We start from the raw sequence: 22,608 nt of genomic DNA, 5'->3' as shown, positions 1-22,608 counted from the left end.
CACAAGCTCCTACAAATCACCGATCCCGTACCTCGTCGCCAAATTGTAGTGAGGAATGAAATCGCACTCACAGAACTCAAGTTAACAAGTGATGTTTATTCATACGAACGGAGCTTGAGGGGAGGGAACAGGTGACCGACAGGGAGAACAGCGATAACTGTCAGTGCCGGCTGTGGCGCTGACGTCACTTTAATAGTGTCAACAATATACAGCTGCGCGAGCCCTGTGGCCAATAGCATGAGAGCAATAGTAAAAAGACTAGACTTACAACACTCTTCTTCCTGTCTAGCAGCAGGAAGAAGCAGAAAGCACCCGGGCTCCCAGGCTTCCCTGAGCCAATCACAACGCTGCACTGTAGCGTTGTGATTGGTCAGAGCACTGTGGTTTGGTGTTCAGACCGGGAATGGGAGGTTGGGCTTGTTCCTCAACAGGCTGTACATTACAGCCTGGTGGGGAAACTGCAAAGTGTGCATGACTTTTTGGCGGGCCCAAGAGGTCCGGCAAAGCAGTCGTGCGCACTTAGAGAGTGCAAGCCACACCTCCCTCTTTTCTGGCCAGCCCGCACGCCCGAGAGCCACTAACTGCAATAGGAAAGCTAAAATGATTATAACAATAAGTTATTAGCATTTTCTTTTTCTTTTTTAGCAGTGGGTCGACGCTCCACCTCATTAGCTGAGGAGCTGCCATTGTCTGGTTTATGGAAATCGAATAGTCAGCCCTCCAAACAGAGCAGAAGGAATCGGTTTGGTGAATGTGTCTGTTCTTAAATGAGGTGAAAATTTAACATTATTCCCTGAGGACAAAAAACCTTCATCATTAGCACTGGAAAGTTATGGCAATGTGTTGGTCAGGAAACTTCTCTCCTCTCGCACAGTTCTCTTGTAAATGCCCTGTCCCCAGTGCTCCCTCTGGCCAGTGTTCGAGGCCTCTGTGCCTCACCTCGCCTGTGGTCCTTCCACTGCCTCTGTCTGTGCCTTAATTCTTCTTTTGCCTCTGCCTGTTTTCCTCTTGTCTTTTTTTTCCTTTTTGCCCCTTTCCTTTTGTCTTTTTCCTATTGCCTCACTCCTTTTGCCATGTTCCATCTGCCTTTTGCCTCTTTTTGCCTTTTTCCCTTTCCCTATTGCCTTTGCCTTTTTTTCTGCTGCTGCTGCCACTGTCGCCCTTCCTCCTCCCACGTGCTCCCACTCTCGCCTCCCAGCTGTCCTACCCTCCCCAACCCCTACTTAATGGCAGCCGCTGCATGATAGGGTGAGCAAGACTTCTGACATCTTGGTCAGGAAACTGCTCTCCCCCCCCAACAACCAGGACAGGGCCAGGACAACAACTGCAAGCTTTCTTCTTCTATCGACACCCACGAACCCTTCACCTGCCATCACTGTTGCCACTCCTTCGCCTCCACTGAGACTCAGGACACACCTCAACTCCACCTCACCCCAAACTCTGCAGTGCATCCCCCATCAACGTCCGCACTCTCCACAGACACACAGAGGAAATCTGGTCCCTCCTCAACAGCACCACCCCTACGTCGCCTTCTTCACAGAATCCTGGACGAATGCCGAATCTACCTCGCCAAGACCACATCACCCATCACCTGCGGACACTACATTGGCTCCTGTCGAGAAGAGAATCACCTTCAAGCTTCTCACCCATGCCCACAAAGACCTCCACAACACCAGACCTGCCTACCTGAACCATAGCCTCTCATTCCACGCACCCCAAAGATCCCTCCGCTCAGCCCAGCTCTCCCTTGCTACGGTGGCACACATCAAGAAGACCACAACAGGAGGTCGTTCCTTCTCCTTCCTGACAGCCATGGCACCCTTCCTCTCAACCTACGACAGAAGCCAACAATCCCCAAGTTCATGAAGGACCTCAAGACCTGGCTCTTTGATGAATCGCTGTGAACATTCGGGAGCTCCGCCCCCCAGAAATCTTTGAAACCCTATTGGGTGAGTAGTTGCGCTTAACAAACCCTGATTGATTGCCAGAGGGAAAAGCCTAGATGTATTGGAAGCAGCAGCAGGCAGCATAACATCTAAAATAGAACTGTTTTCCATTTGTCCAGTGACAGCACATACCATCTTAATGGCATTGGTGTGGTTAACATGAGCTGAATGAGGGTTGCAGCAGAGAGTACAAAGATCAGGGACGCTGATGGGAAATGGTAGAACACAGGAAGGAAATATATAATACCTGTGTCTTGAGGTGTTGGTTATCAGGGATTGTAGTGCCATCCAGTGCAAATAGCTGTAGGAAAGCCCCAAATACATGACTGAGGGGATGCAAAAGTTGAGAGAGAGAAACATATTTAGGTGTCGTGAGATGAAATGTAAAACCAAAGGGGGAGCTGATGTCAATTACCAACATGGTGCTGTGTAATATAAAGAGAACAAGTGTGGGCTGTGGGCAGGCCCTTGGGGGATGTCAACATGTCGAGCTGTACGAGAGGATGACTTCAGCATCCTGTAACTGAAAAAGATCAATCAGCGAGATCGGAGGAGAGCCAATTGATGGCAGAGCTCGTTTCCTACCAAGCTGAGGGAGAACGTCGAGGAGGGTGATGGTCTGGGAGGGAGAGAGAGAGAGAAGCATGAGGATTAAGGATAGATGATTGTGGTGCGCTCCTGGGATGACATTGGATACATGTGTAAATGTAATCTCAGTGGAATGGAAAGCACAAAAGCCAGACTGAAGGGGACTAAGAAGATTACTCGATGAGAGATACAAAGAGAAACTAAGGCACTGTAGAATTTGCAAGGGTAATAGAGGCCCTTTCCAATAGTTAGAAAGAGGAATGGTCTGGGGATGGTTTATTTAGAAGAAGTATAACCAACATTGACTTAGACCACTGTTACAGATGAGACTGAGAGTAGCAGAAAAGAGAAGTAAGGTAAAAGAGAATTTTAGAGGAGATAACAAACGTTTCTGATCTGAAAGTATCCGATGGAGTGCAAAAGAGTTTACGATTTTGATTACAGCAAAGAGGTGAGCAAATTAGGGGGCATATTAGCAAGGGCTGGCGATAATATTATCGCCGCTTTAGCGTCCGTTTTCAGACGAAAAGCGGCAAAATTATCATCGCTCTATCTACAAGGACAAGCTGGCACGTGTTTCCTTGCATTAGCACCCAGTTTCTTGCCGCCTCGCCTCGCATCCCTAATGAGATGCAAAGTGGGCGTGCCTCGTAAAACTTCATTGTGAAATATCGCTAACGGGGCTTAATGATATTTACAATGCAGCCCCGTCCGGCGTAGCAATATTCTTTTCAGAGCTAACTCGCCCTTAACGCTGCTTCCAGAAATCTGTAAAAAATATGAGTTATGGATGTTTTACACTGGGGGTGGATTATGGTGATATGACCACAGGGTCGTATCAGCAAGGTTATCGCCGTATTCAGGAGATCAACGCCGCTGGTTTTCCAGCGATGTTTTTGCCATTTCCCCCCTATCGCTGGAAATGTATCTCCCTGGAGAAACGCAATGTTAATAACGCGCTAACCGGGCGATAAATTCCAGTGATAGACGGCGATAAATAAAAAAGCGCTAAGCGAGCTTTGCGATATTGATCACCGTCTATTGTTGATATGCCCTTAAGTGTCTGTTAAGTCAAAGAGTAGAGCAGAGATAGTCTTGAGGGTAGGGCTTGAAAGTGAAGTTGTGAGTAGAGTAGCTACATTTATGGTGATTTTAGGCAAGGAGTAGGCTGCAAAGCTATTCTCCGACAGTGAGGCTTGTGAGGTCGGTTCTGTGACAGGGCAGTTGAAATAAACTGATGAGGTTTAGGAAGTATATGGTTGAAAACATGCTACGGCCAAGAATAGTGTGCCCAATGTCGGTTTACTGCTGCAAGATTTTCTGTCGTCTTTGTACCATTTGTGAACATCTGCAAAGGGAATTAATATAGGTGAGATCCAAAGCTGTGGTCAAGAAGAAACAGAGGGGCACTTCAAAGGGGATAGTGCTTACATCATTATGGGTTTACCAGAGAAATGCTGGCAGTGCATTGGAAGAATATTTCCTTTTGGAAACTGAGAGGCAGTAAGTGAGGTGTAGAAATTATATTGACTAGAATTTTCAAGATGGCATGGTCAGAGGGAGATGGGTTGATAGGTGGGTGCAAAGTGGGTCAATATGTCTGATATCAGTACTGTAGCCAGTGCGTTCCCTAGTTATGTGTGGGTGAAGAGCATTGGACAGATTTACAAGCCCCTTGCAACACTTTTGCACCACCATTGCATCACGTTTGTGAGGCAGCGGTGGCGTAAAAAATGCGCCCTATTTAAAACGTGACACAACTAGGATCTTTTCCTGTCGATTCGGAAAGTGAGACGCCAGCCGCACCGTTTCAGAGCGCAGTGTTCTATCCTCGCAGAATAAAGGAAATTATTGGTTCATCATTCGGTGGCCGCATTACTCGTCACCACCATTTAGACAGCTGCTGCTGCAAGTCCCATTTTCATCTTGAAGTATAACTCTCAGAGAAGCGACTTTCTCACATCTGAGTGGTTCATCAGACAGCACCAAATTCACTGTCCTGAAGATGGTCTGAAAAGACGAAAGCGGAACAGACCGAATCGTCGACCATTACATCTATTTCCAAGTGGAAATTATTTCCTTTGATAGTTACATATTTTTGTTTAATTTGTGACTCTCATTTTTGCATTTGGAATAGTTATTTTTATGTACTGTTAGCACAATGTGTGTTTGGCTTCTTTGCATAAAGATGTTGCTGTAAATATTTTACCCCATTCGAATACTTCATGTCTAAATAAGATTGACATTTTCAAAATATCCTAGGTTTCCCGTGTGTTCTTTCTCTTTTTTGCATTTTTGCTCAGTTGTCCATCGACACTTTGTAGTCATCTCCTGCTGGAGTGTTACTTTCAGATTGAATCTTACAACTAACCAGAAGTCATTTTTTGTAACAAAATCCCTTGCAGGTCCTTTTACTTGATCATTGTATTGCCCAAACCTACAAGGGTATATTCAGGGGCGGTGGGTGAGATTTGAAAGTGGTAGGGCGCAAAGTGATTTGCATACTGCACCGAAACCCAAAAGGGGGGTTTGGGGGGATTACCCCCCCCCAAGAAAATTTTGAAAAAAAAGAAGAAAAATCGTGCATTTTCAAGCAAATTTGAGAAAGCAGGAAGGTTAATAAAGCAATTGTGAAAGTGCAGTTATTACATTAATAGATGGCATAACATAGGTAGCTGCTTATTCAGTATAACCACAGAGCTTCATACATTCTGTCCTATTATGCTCAGGTGTTGAATTCAGACTATAAGACTTTCATGGAAATCTCAGCTCTAAGAGTAGAAGAAGTTGCACAGCCTAACTCCCATGTAAAAAAATATAGCATCAGTTTGCTTACCTTTATCACTGGTGTTGGCTGGGTGGTAGCCGGGGTGAAAGAGCAGCAAAGGAGGTTGTGGTCCTCTTCTTGTTTGCTGAGAACTCGCCCCAAAATGCGGTAATGTTTCAGGTAGTCAGGTGCTGAAAATGAAAAGATAACAATTTATTTTTGAAACAGTAGGGTAATCAAACAAAGACTGTGGGGAAAAAACATAACGCTCCAATCTTGTCCTTGCAGTTTGCATCCAGCTCTTAGATGACAGTTAATAGCTCGCTGTTGTATGTTAGGAATTTTACTTTGAAACTGCAAGTAACAAAAGGATCTCTCTGACAAAAGCAGTCACTCACTGACCTATTTACATCATTTGCTCCAACCGGGGTTCAATAAATTCTCCCTGAGGATGTTTGGCAGCCAGAAAGCTGTGCTCATTTCATTTTTGAAACCCACTAGATACATAGACTGTCTTTTATGTTTGTAGATAAAGTAGTACAAGACACCAGCACAATGTCATCAGCAAGTGTTTCATTTTAGGGTTAAGGGCTATGCACAGAAGTCTGAGTTATTTCTACAGACTGTAGGGTTCGATCACGTAAATTAAGAAATTATGTGGATATTATTCCAGGTAGACATTTTCAGGGCATACTTTTTAAAAATATTCAAAAAACAGACTAGCGTACAGAACTTTCCTGTTGTGCAAGTCATGTGCAAAATGTTCATAGCTTGATACTGGCTCATGTCCCTTTGATTCTGGTGCTTGGAGTTGTGCATTTTTAAGTAAAGTCAGAATTAACAGGCACCAGCATTCTAAGTGCTCTGTACTACAAAACCAGGCCCAATGTCCCACATCAGATATGAGATAACTTAGTCTTTGTGCGGGTGGGAAGATGTGTGGATTGTATTCAGCTGCTGACTTTGCTGAGAGAGGGCGTCTGCCAGGGTGAACTGTCGGTTGTCAGTCCCCCATGTTAAGTTGTCAGTGACTTTCACATTTTACAAGAGAAATATATGTACAGCACCACCAAAAGGCACCGTTTGTGTCAATTAAGGTAACTAACTCCATTTCAAAGAAACTGCGCTTAAATTAAGCTCTCATTTGTATTAAACGAGCATCATGTATTTGCTCTTGCAATTGTTGCATATGAGTCATGAGTGTAGCAGGAGTGTAGTGTACACAGCGTCTATCCTACAGTCCTAGCGCACAGAGGTTCTGCTCCACATAGCGTCTGCACCAGGGCCTTCAGGCGCACACAATCAGTTCCTGTGGTGTTAATGGTGCACATAGTGTCAGCCACCGTGATTTTAGTTTATACAGCGTCAGCCATCAGGGATCTTAGCTTATTCAGTGTCAGCCACCGGAATCTTAGTCCATGGAGTGTCAGCCACCGGAACCTTAGTTCATACAGTGTCTGCCACCAGGGTTTTGGTACACACACTGTCACCCACCAGGACTGAGTGCACAAAGCGTATACCACCAGAGAGGCGCAGTAACAACAACAATGCCCGGCTGTTCGGGGAAAGCCAACCATGTTGGGATGGGTTGCGCAGTCTGAAGCAGGTTGTTGACCCCCAGCTTGCTGGGAAAGGCGCAGCTAGGGGTGCAGGCACGTGCACACTTCACGAGACATCGGTTCTCGCCATTATCTGAGGGGACATTGTGAATATGAAATGGCCGCACTGCATGAAATAGATGTCCAGCAAATTTCCTCTGACCCAGAAGAGCCAGGCGCTTGCATCAGTGGTCAGTCGTCCTGCTCACATAAGATACTCCATGGAAATAGGGAATTGATGGCTTTGACACATTGATTGATGGCGTTGACACGCTGATGGCTTTGACACGTTCTGTTTGGAAGAAAAGGGGGCATGATGGATTTAAGAACTGCATACCAAGATTTTGGCGAATTCATTTTATGATTGTTCTTTTTAGCTAATTTATATAATGTCAATTACATTGATGATTTTTCAATTGTTATCATTGTTTCCATTCCTGTTATTGCTGTAAAACATCCATAACGATTTTAAGTAATTGTATATATTAAATTCAGTACAATTTAAAATCAATTCAGTAAGATAGCCAAGTGCATTTGCTGTACAAGCCTCATGGTGGGTGAACTCGGATACACTCATAGCTGGAGAACTCGAACCCTTGTCACAGCCCTTTGGAATTGTGTCTCTTAAGATAATGAGACATCTAATGAGGGTACAAGCCTCATGCACTGAAAACCACAAAACCTATTCCACTCTGAAGCGATAAGCGAACATACCAACCCCTTCACACCACAGCTGTGGCTTCCTCTCATAAGTAAATCCCCAAATACAATGTTTGAAACCTAGCAGGTGTCTTGGGCAAAGCAACAAGTGCAGTGTGAAGAACTAAGAACGCAGCACTCTAACGACGTCTGATTCAATAGTCAAAAGTAATGTTGTTATAATTATAATTATATATCCCCTGCCCTGGTTTACATAGCAAAGACTGAAATTTGTGGGTGTTGTAAAAGCACTCGGGGAAATACAGGACCACTGGGTACGATTTTACTAACACATTCCACCTTCAGCACACAGGAAAGGCAAAAATGCACTAAAACACGGGTTTTCCACCTTTATGAGATGCAAACCTCGTAGAACAAATTTAGGCAGGTATTCCATGTCCTCGCGGCGGGATGCCTGGCTTTCACCTTGTGGATACCCTGCCGGGGTATCTCACAGGGGAATACCAGGACGGGTTCCCTAAGCAAGCGCCTTGATGCCTTCGGGTGATACGTGCGCTATATAAGTCGCAATACATTTACATTTACATTTACATGTGGCAAAAGTTTTGTTGTTAAATACTGCGTGCGAGTACATGTATCGAACCACTCAGAATAGGAAAACATGCCCAAATGCTGTTTGGCCAGACTAGTTATTTTGTGCAGCCCTCGGTCTTTGTAATTTGAACATAGCTGAACTGGAACAACCAGCTGGAGATTAAGCACAGATTGACCTGCATTTTGTTCTGCAGCTCACTGTGCCTTGGAAACAAGACTCAACTGACGCAATACTGTGTATATATATATATATATATATGTGAACATATTTAATGGTTCACTTTACAATTGGGCAGCTACAGTTCACACACAGACTGGCTTAGGATATGCGCAGCGTATAGCACAACAGACAGAATATCTCGACACACTGAATTTGGCTTTACTTGGTATTCATGATGCACCCTTAACCTCTATTAGTGTCCACTCAATAGAGCCATCCTTAGGACAGGGCCTACCAGTCTCAGTCACACGAAGAGACTTCTCTCACCCACAAGGCAGGGACATATTCCTGCAACAAATGAACTACGATCGGCCGTGCCCACAGTGGAAATATTCCGCAAACAAGCGGTCACATACTGCTTCAACAAGTAAAACTGCAAGGACTGGGGCCTAAACAGCTGCTCCGCCATTACCATAGAAAGGCGGTTGAACCTTAATCTATGGCAGCTGCGACACAAACAAAACCGTCCCCAGTCTACAGCGTTCCGGAATCCGTCTGCCTTTACATGTGACAATTAGTACTCCAAGTGGTAATGAGTCAGAAAAATAAAACCGCGCATAACATGACTGCGAGGCAGAGCTAAATGTTCATATCCTTTCTTTCAGGGGAAAATTGGACTTGTGGGCATTTCGTTAGAAACTTAAAACGCGGCTGCATAAGCTCAAAGAATTCTGTATATTTTCTGAAAAATCGTTTTCAACTTTCTGTGCCCGAGGCGAATTCCACACAAATCCCGCCGTAAACGCTTTCTCAGTGCTGTAATTTAAAATGCCTACAAAGCACATCGCCGCACACTCCACCAGCCACCCGCACTGTGGCCTGCCTGAGGCCTCATCATCACATCATTTCATCATAGCTGCCAAGGGTTCTGATTACTTATGTGTGACATTTTCACAATTGCAGTGTAATTATGAGTGACATTCAACGACTATGAGTGACACTTTCTCGCAAGCAAAATCAAGCAATGAAGAAGTGCAAAACATATAAATAACAGACATTAAACTCACTTGGGCAACGAAAAACTCAGATCTTAAAACTGCTGTAAAGTGCTAGAAATGGAAGGGCACTAACCTAGTAAAAAGCAGTAGCTCACAGATAATCCTCATAAACTACAATTTTGTGAACGTGTGGTTCATGTTCTTTCTTTCCTTCCTTCTCCCCTTTTCTCCTCTTTCTTGCTTTTTCCCTCCTTCCCATTGTCTCACTTTCCATTTCCCTCTCTAGAACTCTTTTTTTTCCTGTTTCCGCACTCAAAAGGTAACAGTGGTAAAACGGGTTAGCCATGTGGCATTATTTGGGATCAAAGCGTGCATGATGTTACTTCTGCTACCCCCAGGCGTTTGGACTGACACTTTATAAAACTATCTCTGTATGCTATAGCACCAAGAGGCCTTATTAATCCAGAGCCCTGTGCAGGCGTCCCTGGAGGGTGAAAGGGCGCCGTAAACTGCCATCGACCCTGACTGACTTGGCACCCTGTTCGGGACACAAGCTGTCTCCGTGCAGCTATTAATGAATAATTGGTCTAGTTACTGCCAGACAAGGTGATCAGTAAGGTGCAGCTAAACTTGCTACTGTACAAAAAGAAAAACATCTCGGGAGACTCCAGGCCAAGCCAGCACTTTACTGGGTCCATTCATTATTAATTGTATTGCCACTGTTCTGCAGTCTAGGCCACGGTGCCCTGCACCACTTAAAGTAGGTAGGTCAGTTGCCCTCCCAGCCTGCACCCTCCGACCGCTGAGGTGTGAAACCTGCCACCTGCGATAGCATACGCTGTGGGGGCACTTTGAAAGGTTGTGCAGCATTTTGTTTTATTTGCTCTGCTCTACGTTTAAATGCACAATCGACATCACCCTACCTTGCAAAACATATTTAGAGCGTAATACGCAGGCCTTGCTGGGTCTTGTGCACAGGTCGGTGATTTCGCCGATATTACACCAAAGTGGCGGCTGTTTGGGGGCACTTTGAAAGGTTGTGCAGCATTTTGTTTTATTTGCTATGCTCTACGTTTAAATGCACAATCGACATCACCAGTACCTTGCAAAAGTAATACGCTCTAATTATGTTTTACAAGGTAAGGGTGATGTCGATTGTGCATTTAAACGTAGAGCAGAGCAAATAAAACAAAATGCTGCACAACCTTTCAAAGTGCCCCCAAACAGCCGCCACTTTGGTGTAATATCGGCGAAATCACCGACCTGTGCACAAGACCCAGCAAGGCCTGCAGGCAGCCAAAACTAACTAAAGCAGCCATCACTGACCTGCACAGCTACCGGCCACTTGGAACTCCGGCAATGCCGGCGGGGTAATACCGCGCAATCAGCACAGCGCGACTACCCTTCCTTCAGCCCCCTAAACACAGACGTCCTGCCCTGCCCCCAAGCGCGACCCGACCGGCTGCACCTACTTTTAGTATTCCTTCGAAAATTTCAGTCGATGAGTCGATTCGATTGACGATACTTGAACCTCTCTGAGCAGTGTCACAGTGTTGTGACTCAAGCTGTTGTGACTACTCGAGTCGAGTCAACAAGTGAGTCTAGGCTCTAAGTGTCGGACGGAAGTGCTGTGTCCTGGTGCTGCCTGGCCTACACGCAGGAGACATGTCAGAGAGGGAGCCCCACCCCCTACCCTACTGGAAACTTACACGGGGCGCACGTCCCCGAATGGCCAATCACTGAATGACTTCACATGCTGAAGTCACAGTGATTGGCCATGATTGATAAAGTGCTGAGCCTTGTCCTTGGCGTGGTGGACCAGCCAATCCTGGCGCTCCATAAGCGCCAGGATTGGCTAGGGGGGCCCGCAGACTCCTCGCCCTGGCACCTTTCAAATGACGGGGCCCGGCTAAAGCTGCACCCCCTGGCCCCTTCGGTCCCTTCAGCCTGAATAATGGGAACTGCTGCACGCTAAAGCGCATGCTCGGGCTAGTTTCAGCCCTGAATTCCTCATGCGCTGTGCTCAGTGGCCGGATCATGCAGACTCTCTGACTGCAGTGTCACGCAAGCGGATTGCAGCGGCGCTTTATTTAATTTATCGGTGCTCTCAGTGTGTCACGCAGCGCAGGTGCGTCCACCAGGCTTAGTGGGGCTACGCCCCTACGCCCCAATGGACGCACCGCTGCTGGCGTATATTGGGTTTCCCCCTTTTACTATTTACAACTAGGGAGCGGCATCACGTTGTAAAGCCCTGCGTCACATTATTCCTGCGTCAGGTATAATGTAAGCAGGGTGGGCGTTCCCACACAAGAAAGCCTTGAAAAAGTGACAAAGGGAAATCTACACGATTTCACTGTGTCACTTCTAGGACGCCACTGCGTCAAAACCTTACGCCTGCTTGAAGCAGGCGTAAGGAGTGGCGTAGAGTAGTGGGAATAGGCCTCAAAATGCATTGCTGGAGTTGCGTCGTGCTTGCGACATGACTCCAGCAATGTGTGCCTTTTGCCCCAACAGATGCATCAGAATTTCTGACGCATATGTCAATCCTTGCGACATGGTGCACCGTATTGTAAATATGCAGCATCGAGGGTGGCGCAAGGGTTTCTCAGGGTGGCGCAGGGATAGTGACGCATCTCTACAGATGCATCAGTTTCTTGTAAATCTGACCCCAGGGGCCTCATTTATGAGGCCCCTTGTGCCATCGGAACGTCACTTTTTGTGACATTCCGTGGCCCAGAAGCCTGCATGATATTTATCAGGCAGCACTAAGCCACTTTTTTGGCTTAATGCTGCCTGATAAATATCAGTCCCTTTGCAGTGTTCTGGGTTAAAGGGGCGTGCAATGGGTGTTGCTGGGGGGGTTCTCAGCAACATCCATGGCCTTTTGACACTTCCCCAGATTTACGAGAAATCGTAAATCTGAGGCAGTGCCAAAAGCTTACGCCTCCCCAAGGGAGGCCTAAGGGAGGCGCAACAGGGAGAAATATCTTTATTTCTCCTCGTTTTTCCTTTTTCTATGTGTGCTGCATTCTGCTGCACACGTAGAACGAGAAAAAGCCTCTTGTGATTATTTTTGTACAGAGAGGTTTCCCTTCCTGTACAAAAATAATCATCCCGCAACACAGGCACCCTTGCACCATGGTACAAAGGTGCCTGCGTTGGCGCTCGGCAGCCCACTGTGCGTCGGCACAGGGGAAAAGGACAGGAATGCAGCCTATCTTATAGATACGGCGCATTCCTGCCCTTTTCTTTTGCCGAAGAGCAGCGCAGCAGGAAGGCCCTACGGCAAAACCTCATAAATGAGGCCCCAGGTGTTTAGGGGTGAGTGGTCAGTTATGGAGTGCCTGATAAGGGTGCTGTAGGGAGCTTGTTGTTAAGTTTTAGGTGAAAACCCTTGTTAAGGTATACAAAGAATGACTCTATAGCAGCTGGAGGGGGCTAATAGGCCACAATTTTGGCCTTGAAGGGAATGGTGACGGATGTAGTGGTTTATTGAGAAGAATGCCTACTATGCTACCTTACCTCTTTTCATGAGGTGCGTGGCAAAGGGCGTAATAGGTGTGAAGAGATGCATGCGTGGCAAAGTCCTTATGTTAAATATTGTGGCAGTAGGTCTGGCCATGTTCCTTCTTCTCTTGTTCCTTAGGTAGAAGTGGGCACAGTGTGAGCCATTCGGACTGCACACTTCTCCCTCTACTGCTCCTCTGATTCCATATGGTGGCCACAACTATGCTCCTATTTCCCCTGCACATGTCCAGCAGCACCTACCATTTAGTGGGCCTATCAAGTTGTGCACTGCAGTCTCAAACAATAGAGCATGGCACCTGTGTAACACTGCTGTCTGTCGTTTCCCAGACCCTATTTTCTTCTTGGCACCTCTGTCATACTTTTAAAGGCCTGTTCAATTTCCTGTTTTCTTTGGCGGCAGGGGGGGCTGTGGGTTAGCTGGTGAGAAAAACAGGGCATATATTGAAGTTTAAGAAATTAATAATGAGTCACTGGTGACTGGCCTGTAATTTCAGAGCCAGGGACTTGTGTCCCTGTATGGGAAATGGCCCATTTAAAACAAATTGATGGATGAATGTAATAGAGTCCATTAATTAAAATGAAAAAATAACCTAATAAGCTATTGTACAATGTATAGCTTAACCTTGAAGTGACACACATTTGAAATGTGCTGACTTGCAATAGGCAGTCATACTCATCCGTGTAGGCCATAAAAGGGCTGTGAAGCAAGTTTTCTTTCACTAGATGCAATCTTAATATTGCTGAAATGTACATAACGTGATTTAGGGCCTTGACCGTAGATTGACATGCTTCGAAATGATTGCCATACAATCAGAATATTCCAATTTTAACAAATGTATTACTTTATAAGCAACATTATATTATTGAATGTCATCAGCTTCCTATTTTCTTATGTTTCATATGACGATTGAATAGAATAACCTCTGCATTTTAAGCCATAATGCTTGATTCTAATTAAAAAGAATGCATTACCTAACAGTGATTTTGCCTTTTAGTTAGTAGTTCATTGCTCTTGCAGTGAAACAATTTGAGATATAGAAGGTTGATCTGTGTTTAAGGCCTATGGGAACCACGTCTAATGTTTCCAGAATCGAACTACACAAGACTGGAATTTTGGTGACCCAGTCAGTGCAGTAGTTTCAGCCACATCATTTCTTCTTAGAACATGTAATAAAAATGTACTGTTGCTACCTAAGCACGCAACACACAGTAGTCACCGTTCTAATAATGTCAAGATTGGACTATTGTAACAGTCTTTACCTTAATATGCAGGAGCGGTTTCTGCATAGACTCCAACTTCTTCAGAATGCGGCCGCTAGACTGCTTACCGGGACTGCTAAATATGCCTCTGTCTCCGGGGATATTGGAAGACTACACTGGCTACCCGTCACGAAACCGGTGCAGTTCAAATCACTTTGTACTGTCTATAAGGCCCTTCAGGGTTTAGGTCCTGATCACCTGAAGCGACAGTTCTAGTGGTATGTCCCTAAAAAAACCACCTTGTTCCCTGGGAGCAAAGTTAGTAACAGTCCCTCCTTCAAAAAAAGCCAGCTGAGTAGGTAGGAGTTTTTTGGATGGGGCAGCCAAGGCATGGAATGCCCTTCCATTCCATCTTAGAAATAGTGCTGATTTACTGGCTTTTAGGAAAGCTTTAAAAACCTGGCTGTTTGGCATATAGTTTTCTGTTTCTTCAGTACGCTTCAGTGGGAGGATTGTACATAGCGCCAGGACACCTTTGGGTAACAGATTGCACTTTAAAAATGCCACTAACATAACATTACTAGTCGCTTGGATTAATTCAGGCATTCCATCACTTTTTTGTAGCATTCCCTGTATGAGAAAGGCACATGTTCTAAGACTAGAATATGTTCCCACACTCTAATCATCATACTATCACCAAACCATTATGAAGCCTTCTTTTTCTAGCTACGTGGAAACCTATTCTAAGATTTCTACATCTACTTCTGCATTACTGAGGCGGAGCTAGCCTTGCTCCTGATATATAAGAGAGGAGAAAGGCGAATGTAGTGCATTGCAACACTCTGGGAGCACATTGCGATCGTCTCCACTCGAACTGCATTCGGTTGTGTCACGCAGGTTTCTTGTTATTTTTTAATTTTTTTTTATTAATCATGTTTTGAATTACCTTCATGTTGTTTCTATCGTTTTCTGCTTGTGAGTTTTTCTCTTTGAGAGTTTTTCTTGACTTCTTTTGTGTTTTTACTCTCTTTGGTGTCTTCCTTTGTCTTCCTGGAGTCTGTGGTAATCAAGCATTTGGCACTTAAACTTTGGTTTACTCAGCCATCAATCTCTTCTTAGGTCAAAGCCTAGCGTTGCAGAGCATGCGCTGCTCGCTTTGCGAGGCATGCTGCATTAGGGTGTTTTAGAATTGGTGTGGAAGCCCCGCCCATATTTTTCATTGGCTGGCGTCATCGTCCATGGTACATGCTGGCATCCGATTGTTAATGAGGCTTCTTAGTCCCTCCTTCTTTACCGCCCTGACTCCTTTTGTGACCACGCATCGGGACTGGAACTTTTACTTGCGGCATTACACTGTCTCCTTCATTAGCCGGTAAGCACTATATTTTTTTCACAATGGCAACAGCTTGTCTGGTATTTGTATTCGGGGTTTTGGTGCGCAGCTGTAGAGCCTGAGAACCAGGTCAGCAGAGCTGCTGTAGAGCCAGAGAACCAGGTCAGCAGAGCTGCTCTAGAGCCAGAGGACCAGGACAGCAGAGCCTCCCTAGACCCAGAGAACCAGGTCAGCAGAGCTGCTATAGAGCCAGAGAACCAGTTCAGCAGAGCCGCTCTAGAGCCAGAGAAATAGGTCAGCAAAGCCGCTCTAGAGCCATAGAACCAGGTCGGCAGAGCCGCTCTAGAGCCAGAGAACCAGGTCAGCAGAGCTGCTGTAGAGCTAGACAACCAGGTCAGCAGAGCTGCTGTAGAGCCAGAGAACAAGGTCAGCAGAGCCGCTCTAGAGCCAGAGAACCAGGTCAGCAGAGCTGCTGTAGAGCCAGGCACCCAGGTCAGCAGAGCCGTTGTAGAGCCAGAGAACCAGGTCAGCAGAGCTGCTCGAGAGCCAGAGAACCAGGTCAGCAGAGCTGCTAAAGAGCCAGAGAACCAGGTCAGCAGAGCAGCTCTGGAGCCAGAGAACTAGGTCAACAGAGCCACTCTAAAGCCAGAGAACCAGGTCAGCAGAGCTGCTGTAGGACCAGAGAACCAGATCCGCAGAGCTGCCCTAGAGCCAGAGAACCAAGTCAGCAGAGCTGATGTAGAGGCAGACAACCAGGTCAGCAGAACCGTTGTAGAGCCAGAGAACCAGGTCAGTGAGCTGCTGCTGAGCTAGAGAACCAGGCCAGCAGAACTGCTCTAGAGCCAGAGGACTAGGTCAGCAGAGCTGCTGTAGAGCCAGGTCAGCAGAGCAGCTGTAAAGCCAGAGAACCAGGCCAGTAGAGCCGCTGTAGAGCCAATAAACCAGGTCAGCAGAGCTGCTGTAGAGCTTGAGAACCAGGCCAGCAGAGCCACTCTAGAGCCAGAGAACCAGGTCAGCAGAGCTGCGTTAAAGCCAGAGAACCAGGTCAGCAGAGCCGCTGTAGAGCTATAGAACCAGGCCAGCAGAGCCGCTCTAGAGCCAGAGAACCAGGTCAGCAGAGCTGCAGTAGAGCCAGAGAACCAGGTCATTAGGGTGTTTTAGAATTGGTGTGGAAACCCCGCCCATATTTTTCATTGGCTGGCGTCATCGTCCATGATACATGCTGGCATCCGATTGATAATGAGGCTTCTTAGTCCCTCCTTCTTACCGCCCTGACTCCTTTTGTGACCACTCATCGGGACTGGAACTTTTACTTGCGGCATTACACTGTCTCCTTCATTAGCCGGTAAGCACTATATTTTTTTCACAATGGCAACAGCTTGTCTGGTATTTGTATTCGGGGTTTTGGTGCGCAGCTGTAGAGCCTGAGAACAAGGTCAGCAGAGCTGCTGTAGAGCCAGAGAACCAGGTCAGCAGAGCTGCTCTAGAGCCAGAGGACCAGGACAGCAGAGCCTCCCTAGAGCCAGAGAACCAGGTCAGCAGAGCTGCTATAGAGCCAGAGAACCAGTTCAGCAGAGCAGCTCGAGAGCCAGAGAACCAGGTCAGCAGAGCTGCTAAAGAGCCAGAGAACCAGGTCAGCAGAGCAGCTCTGGAGCCAGAGAACTAGGTCAACAGAGCCACTCTAAAGCCAGAGAACCAGGTCAGCAGAGCTGCTGTAGGGCCAGAGAACCAGGTCCGCAGAGCTGCCCTAGAGCCAGAGAACCAAGTCAGCAGAGCTGATGTAGAGGCAGACAACCAGGTCAGCAGAACCGTTGTAGAGCCAGAGAACCAGGTCAGTGAGCTGCTCTAGAGCTAGAGAACCAGGCCAGCAGAACTGCTCTAGAGCCAGAGGACTAGGTCAGCAGAGCTGCTGTAGAGCCAGGTCAGCAGAGCAGCTGTAAAGCCAGAGAACCAGGCCAGTAGAGCCGCTGTAGAGCCAATAAACCAGGTCAGCAGAGCTGCTGTAGAGCTTGAGAACCAGGCCAGCAGAGCCACTCTAGAGCCAGAGAACCAGGTCAGCAGAGCTGCGTTAAAGCCAGAGAACCAGGTCAGCAGAGCCGCTGTAGAGCTATAGAACCAGGCCAGCAGAGCCGCTCTAGAGCCAGAGAACCAGGTCAGCAGAGCTGCAGTAGAGCCAGAGAACCAGGTCATTAGGGTGTTTTAGAATTGGTGTGGAAACCCCGCCCATATTTTTCATTGGCTGGCGTCATCGTCCATGATACATGCTGGCATCCGATTGATAATGAGGCTTCTTAGTCCCTCCTTCTTACCGCCCTGACTCCTTTTGTGACCACGCATCGGGACTGGAACTTTTACTTGCGGCATTACACTGTCTCCTTCATTAGCCGGTAAGCACTATATTTTTTTCACAATGGCAACAGCTTGTCTGGTATTTGTATTCGGGGTTTTGGTGCGCAGCTGTAGAGCCTGAGAACAAGGTCAGCAGAGCTGCTGTAGAGCCAGAGAACCAGGTCAGCAGAGCTGCTCTAGAGCCAGAGGACCAGGACAGCAGAGCCTCCCTAGAGCCAGAGAACCAGGTCAGCAGAGCTGCTATAGAGCCAGAGATCCAGTTCAGCAGAGCCGTTCTAGAGCCAGAGAAATAGGTCAGCAGAGCCGCTCTAGAGCCATAGAACCAGGTCAGCAAAGCTGCTGTAGGAGCTGCTGTAGAGCCAAAGAACCAGGTCAGCAGCTCTGCTGACCTGGTTCTTTGGCTCTACAGCAGCTCCTACAGCAGCTTTGCTGCTCTAGAGACAGAGAACCAGGTCAGCAGAGCTGCTGTAGAGCTAGACAACCAGGTCAGCAGAGCTGCTGTAGAGCCAGAGAACAAGGTCAGCAGAGCCGTTGTAGAGCCAGAGAACCAGGTCAGCAGAGCTGCTCGAGAGCCAGAGAACCAGGTCAGCAGAGCTGCTTAAGAGCCAAAGAACCAGGTCAGCAGAGCAGCTTTGGAGCCAGAGAACTAGGTCAACAGAGCCACTCTAAAGCCAGAGAACCAGGTCAGCAGAGCTGCTGTAGGGCCAGAGAACAAGGCCAGAAGAGCCACTCTAGAGCCAGAAAACCAGGTCAGCAGAGCTGCTGTAGAGCAAGAGAACCAGGTCAGCAGAGCCGTTGTAGAGCCAGAGAACCAGGTCAGCAGAGCTGCTCGAGAGCCAGAGAACCAAGTCAGCAGAGCTGTTGTAGAGGCAGACAACCAGGTCAGCAGAACCGTTGTAGAGCCAGAGAACCAGGTCAGCAGAGCTGCTCTAGAGCTAGAAAACCAGGTCAGCAGTGCCGCTCTAGAGCCTCAGAACCAGGTCAGCAGACCTGCTGTCGAGCCATAGAACTGGGTCAGCAGAGCCGCACTAGAGTCAGAGAACTGGGTCAGCAGAGCCACTCTAGAGCCAGAAACTCCAGGCCAGCAGAGCTGCTGTAAAGCCAGAGGGCCCGGTCAGCAGAGCCCCTCTAGAGCCAGAAAACCAGGTCAGCAGAGCTGTTCTAGAGCCAGAGAACCAGGTCAGCAGAGCTGCTAAAGAGCCAGAGAACAAGGTCAGCAGAGACGCTCAAGACCCAGAGAACCAGGTCAGCAGATCTGCTGTAGGGCCAGAGAAATGGGTCAGCAGAGCCGTTGTAGAGCCGGAGAACCAGGTCAGCAGAGCTGCTAAAGAGCCAGAGAACCTAGTCAGCAGAGCTGCTCTAGACCCAGAAAACCAGGTCAGCAGAGCTGCTGTAGAGCTAGCGAAGCAGGTCAGCAGAGCTTCTCTAGATCAAGACAATCAGGTCAGCAGAGCTGCTGTAGCACCAGAGAACCAGTTCAGCAGAGTTGCTGTAGAGCCAGATATCCAGGTCAGCAGATCTGCTGTAAAGCCAGAGAAATGGGTCAGCAGAGCCGCTCTAGAGCCAGAGAACCAGGTCAGCAGAGCTGTTCTAGATCCAGAGAACCAGGTCAGCAGAGCCGCTGTAGAGCCAGAGAACCAGGTCAGAAGAGTTGCTGTAGAACCATAGAACGAGCTCAGCAGAGCTGCTGTATAGCCAGAGAACCAGGTCAGCAGAGCTGCTGTAGAGCCAGAGAAGCAGGTCAACAAGCTGTTGTAGAGCCAGAGAAGCAGACCACTAGGCTGCTGTACAGCCATAGAACAATATCAGCAGAGCTGTTGTGGAGCCAGAGAACCAGGTCAACAGAGCTGCTCTAGAGCCAGAGAACCAGGTCAGCAGAGCTGCTCTAGAGCCAGAGAACCAGGTCGGCAGAGCTGCTGTAGAACCTTAGAACGAGCTCAGCAGAGCTGCTAGAGAGACAGAGAACCAGGTTAGCAGAGCTGCTGTAGAGCCAGAGAAGCATGTCATCAATCTGATGTAGAGCCAGAGAAGCAGGCCAATAAGCTGCTGAACAGTCATAGAACAATATCAGCAGAGCTGTTGTAGAGCCAGAGAACCAGGTCAGCAGAGCTGCTCTAGAGCCAGCGAATCAGGTCAGCAGAGTGCTGTAGAGCCAGAAAACCAGGTCAGTAGTGCCGCTCTAGAGCCTCAGAACCAGCTCAGAGAACTGCTGTAGAGCCTGAGGCACTGGTCAGCAGAGTTGCTGTAGAGCCAGAGAACTGGGTCAGCGGAGCCGCTCTAGAGCCAGAGAACCAGGTCAGCAGACCTGCTGTAGAGCCATAGAACCGGGTCAGCAGAGCCTCTCTAGAGCCAGAGAACCGAGTCAGCAGAGCCACTCTAGAGCCAGAAAACCAGGTCAGCAGAACTGTTCTAGAGCCAGAGAACCAGGTCAGCAGAGCTGCTAAAGAGCCAGAGAACCAGGTCAGCAGAGGCGCTCTAGAGCCAGAAAACCAGGTCAGCAGAACTGTTCTAGAGCCAGAGAACCAGGTCAGCAGAGCTGCTAAAGAGCCAGAGAACCAGGTCAGCAGACCTGCTGTAGAGCCATAGAACCGGGTCAGCAGAGCCTCTCTAGAGCCAGAGAACCGAGTCAGCAGAGCCACTCTAGAGCCAGAAAACCAGGTCAGCAGAACTGTTCTAGAGCCAGAGAACCAGGTCAGCAGAGCTGCTAAAGAGCCAGAGAACCAGGTCAGCAGAGGCGCTCTAGAGCCAGAAAACCAGGTCAGCAGAACTGTTCTAGAGCCAGAGAACCAGGTCAGCAGAGCTGCTAAAGAGCCAGAGAACCAGGTCAGCAGAGGCGCTCTAGACCCAGATATCCAGGTCAGCAGATCTGCTGTAAAGCCAGAGAAATGGGTCAGCAGAGCCGCTCTAGAGCCAGAGAACCAGGTCAGCAGAGCTGTTCTAGATCCAGAGAACCAGGTCAGCAGAGCTGCTAAAGAGCCAGAGAACCAGGTCAGCAGAGCTGTTCTAGACCCAGAAAACCAGGTCAGCAGAGCTGCTAAAGAGCCAGAGTACCAGGTCAGCAGAGGCGCTCTAGACCCAAAGAACCAGGTAAGTAGATCTGCTGTAGAGCCAGAGAAATGGGTCAGCAGAGCCGTTGTAGAGCCAGAGAACCAGGTCAGCAGAGCTGTTCTAGATCCAGAGAACCAGGTCAGCAGAGCTGCTAAAGAGCCAGAGACCCAGGTCAGCAGAGCTGTTCTAGACCCAGAAAACCAGGTCAGCAGAGCTGCTAAGAGCCAGAGAACCAGGTCAGCAGAGGCGCTCTAGACCCAAAGAACCAGGTCAGCAGATCTGCTGTAGAGCCAAAGAAATGGGTCAGCAGAGCCGTTGTAGAGCCAAAGAACCAGGTCAGCAGCTCTGCTGACCTGGTTCTTTGGCTCTACAGCAGCTCCTACAGCAGCTTTGCTGCTCTAGAGACAGAGAACCAGGTCAGCAGAGCTGCTGTAGAGCTAGACAACCAGGTCAGCAGAGCTGCTGTAGAGCCAGAGAACAAGGTCAGCAGAGCCGTTGTAGAGCCAGAGAACCAGGTCAGCAGAGCTGCTCGAGAGCCAGAGAACCAGGTCAGCAGAGCTGCTTAAGAGCCAAAGAACCAGGTCAGCAGAGCAGCTTTGGAGCCAGAGAACTAGGTCAACAGAGCCACTCTAAAGCCAGAGAACCAGGTCAGCAGAGCTGCTGTAGGGCCAGAGAACAAGGCCAGAAGAGCCACTCTAGAGCCAGAAAACCAGGTCAGCAGAGCTGCTGTAGAGCAAGAGAACCAGGTCAGCAGAGCCGTTGTAGAGCCAGAGAACCAGGTCAGCAGAGCTGCTCGAGAGCCAGAGAACCAAGTCAGCAGAGCTGTTGTAGAGGCAGACAACCAGGTCAGCAGAACCGTTGTAGAGCCAGAGAACCAGGTCAGCAGAGCTGCTCTAGAGCTAGAAAACCAGGTCAGCAGTGCCGCTCTAGAGCCTCAGAACCAGGTCAGCAGACCTGCTGTCGAGCCATAGAACTGGGTCAGCAGAGCCGCACTAGAGTCAGAGAACTGGGTCAGCAGAGCCACTCTAGAGCCAGAAACTCCAGGCCAGCAGAGCTGCTGTAAAGCCAGAGGGCCCGGTCAGCAGAGCCCCTCTAGAGCCAGAAAACCAGGTCAGCAGAGCTGTTCTAGAGCCAGAGAACCAGGTCAGCAGAGCTGCTAAAGAGCCAGAGAACAAGGTCAGCAGAGACGCTCAAGACCCAGAGAACCAGGTCAGCAGATCTGCTGTAGGGCCAGAGAAATGGGTCAGCAGAGCCGTTGTAGAGCCGGAGAACCAGGTCAGCAGAGCTGCTAAAGAGCCAGAGAACCTAGTCAGCAGAGCTGCTCTAGACCCAGAAAACCAGGTCAGCAGAGCTGCTGTAGAGCTAGCGAAGCAGGTCAGCAGAGCTTCTCTAGATCAAGACAATCAGGTCAGCAGAGCTGCTGTAGCACCAGAGAACCAGTTCAGCAGAGTTGCTGTAGAGCCAGATATCCAGGTCAGCAGATCTGCTGTAAAGCCAGAGAAATGGGTCAGCAGAGCCGCTCTAGAGCCAGAGAACCAGGTCAGCAGAGCTGTTCTAGATCCAGAGAACCAGGTCAGCAGAGCCGCTGTAGAGCCAGAGAACCAGGTCAGAAGAGTTGCTGTAGAACCATAGAACGAGCTCAGCAGAGCTGCTGTATAGCCAGAGAACCAGGTCAGCAGAGCTGCTGTAGAGCCAGAGAAGCAGGTCAACAAGCTGTTGTAGAGCCAGAGAAGCAGACCACTAGGCTGCTGTACAGCCATAGAACAATATCAGCAGAGCTGTTGTGGAGCCAGAGAACCAGGTCAACAGAGCTGCTCTAGAGCCAGAGAACCAGGTCAG

The 22,608-nt window shown here is 48.3% G+C and overlaps 1 protein-coding gene across 1 annotated transcript in view; it reads left to right on the top strand.

Moving 5' to 3' along the window:
* Positions 1–2,943: 2,943 nt before the first annotated feature.
* The window catches only part of SERPINE3 (serpin family E member 3), a 110,127-nt gene continuing 90,462 nt past the window's right edge, over positions 2,944–22,608 (top strand). Inside the window, 1 exon segment of the mRNA XM_078658878.1 lies at positions 2,944–2,985. Coding sequence (XP_078515004.1) covers positions 2,944–2,985 — 42 coding nt within the window.

Source organism: Lissotriton helveticus, chromosome 8, assembly GCF_964261635.1.
Source record: "Lissotriton helveticus chromosome 8, aLisHel1.1, whole genome shotgun sequence".
Classification (NCBI taxonomy): Eukaryota; Metazoa; Chordata; class Amphibia; order Caudata; family Salamandridae; genus Lissotriton; species Lissotriton helveticus.
The sequence above is the reverse complement of the archived record's forward strand: the minus strand, read 5'-3'. Positions and strand labels throughout refer to the sequence as shown.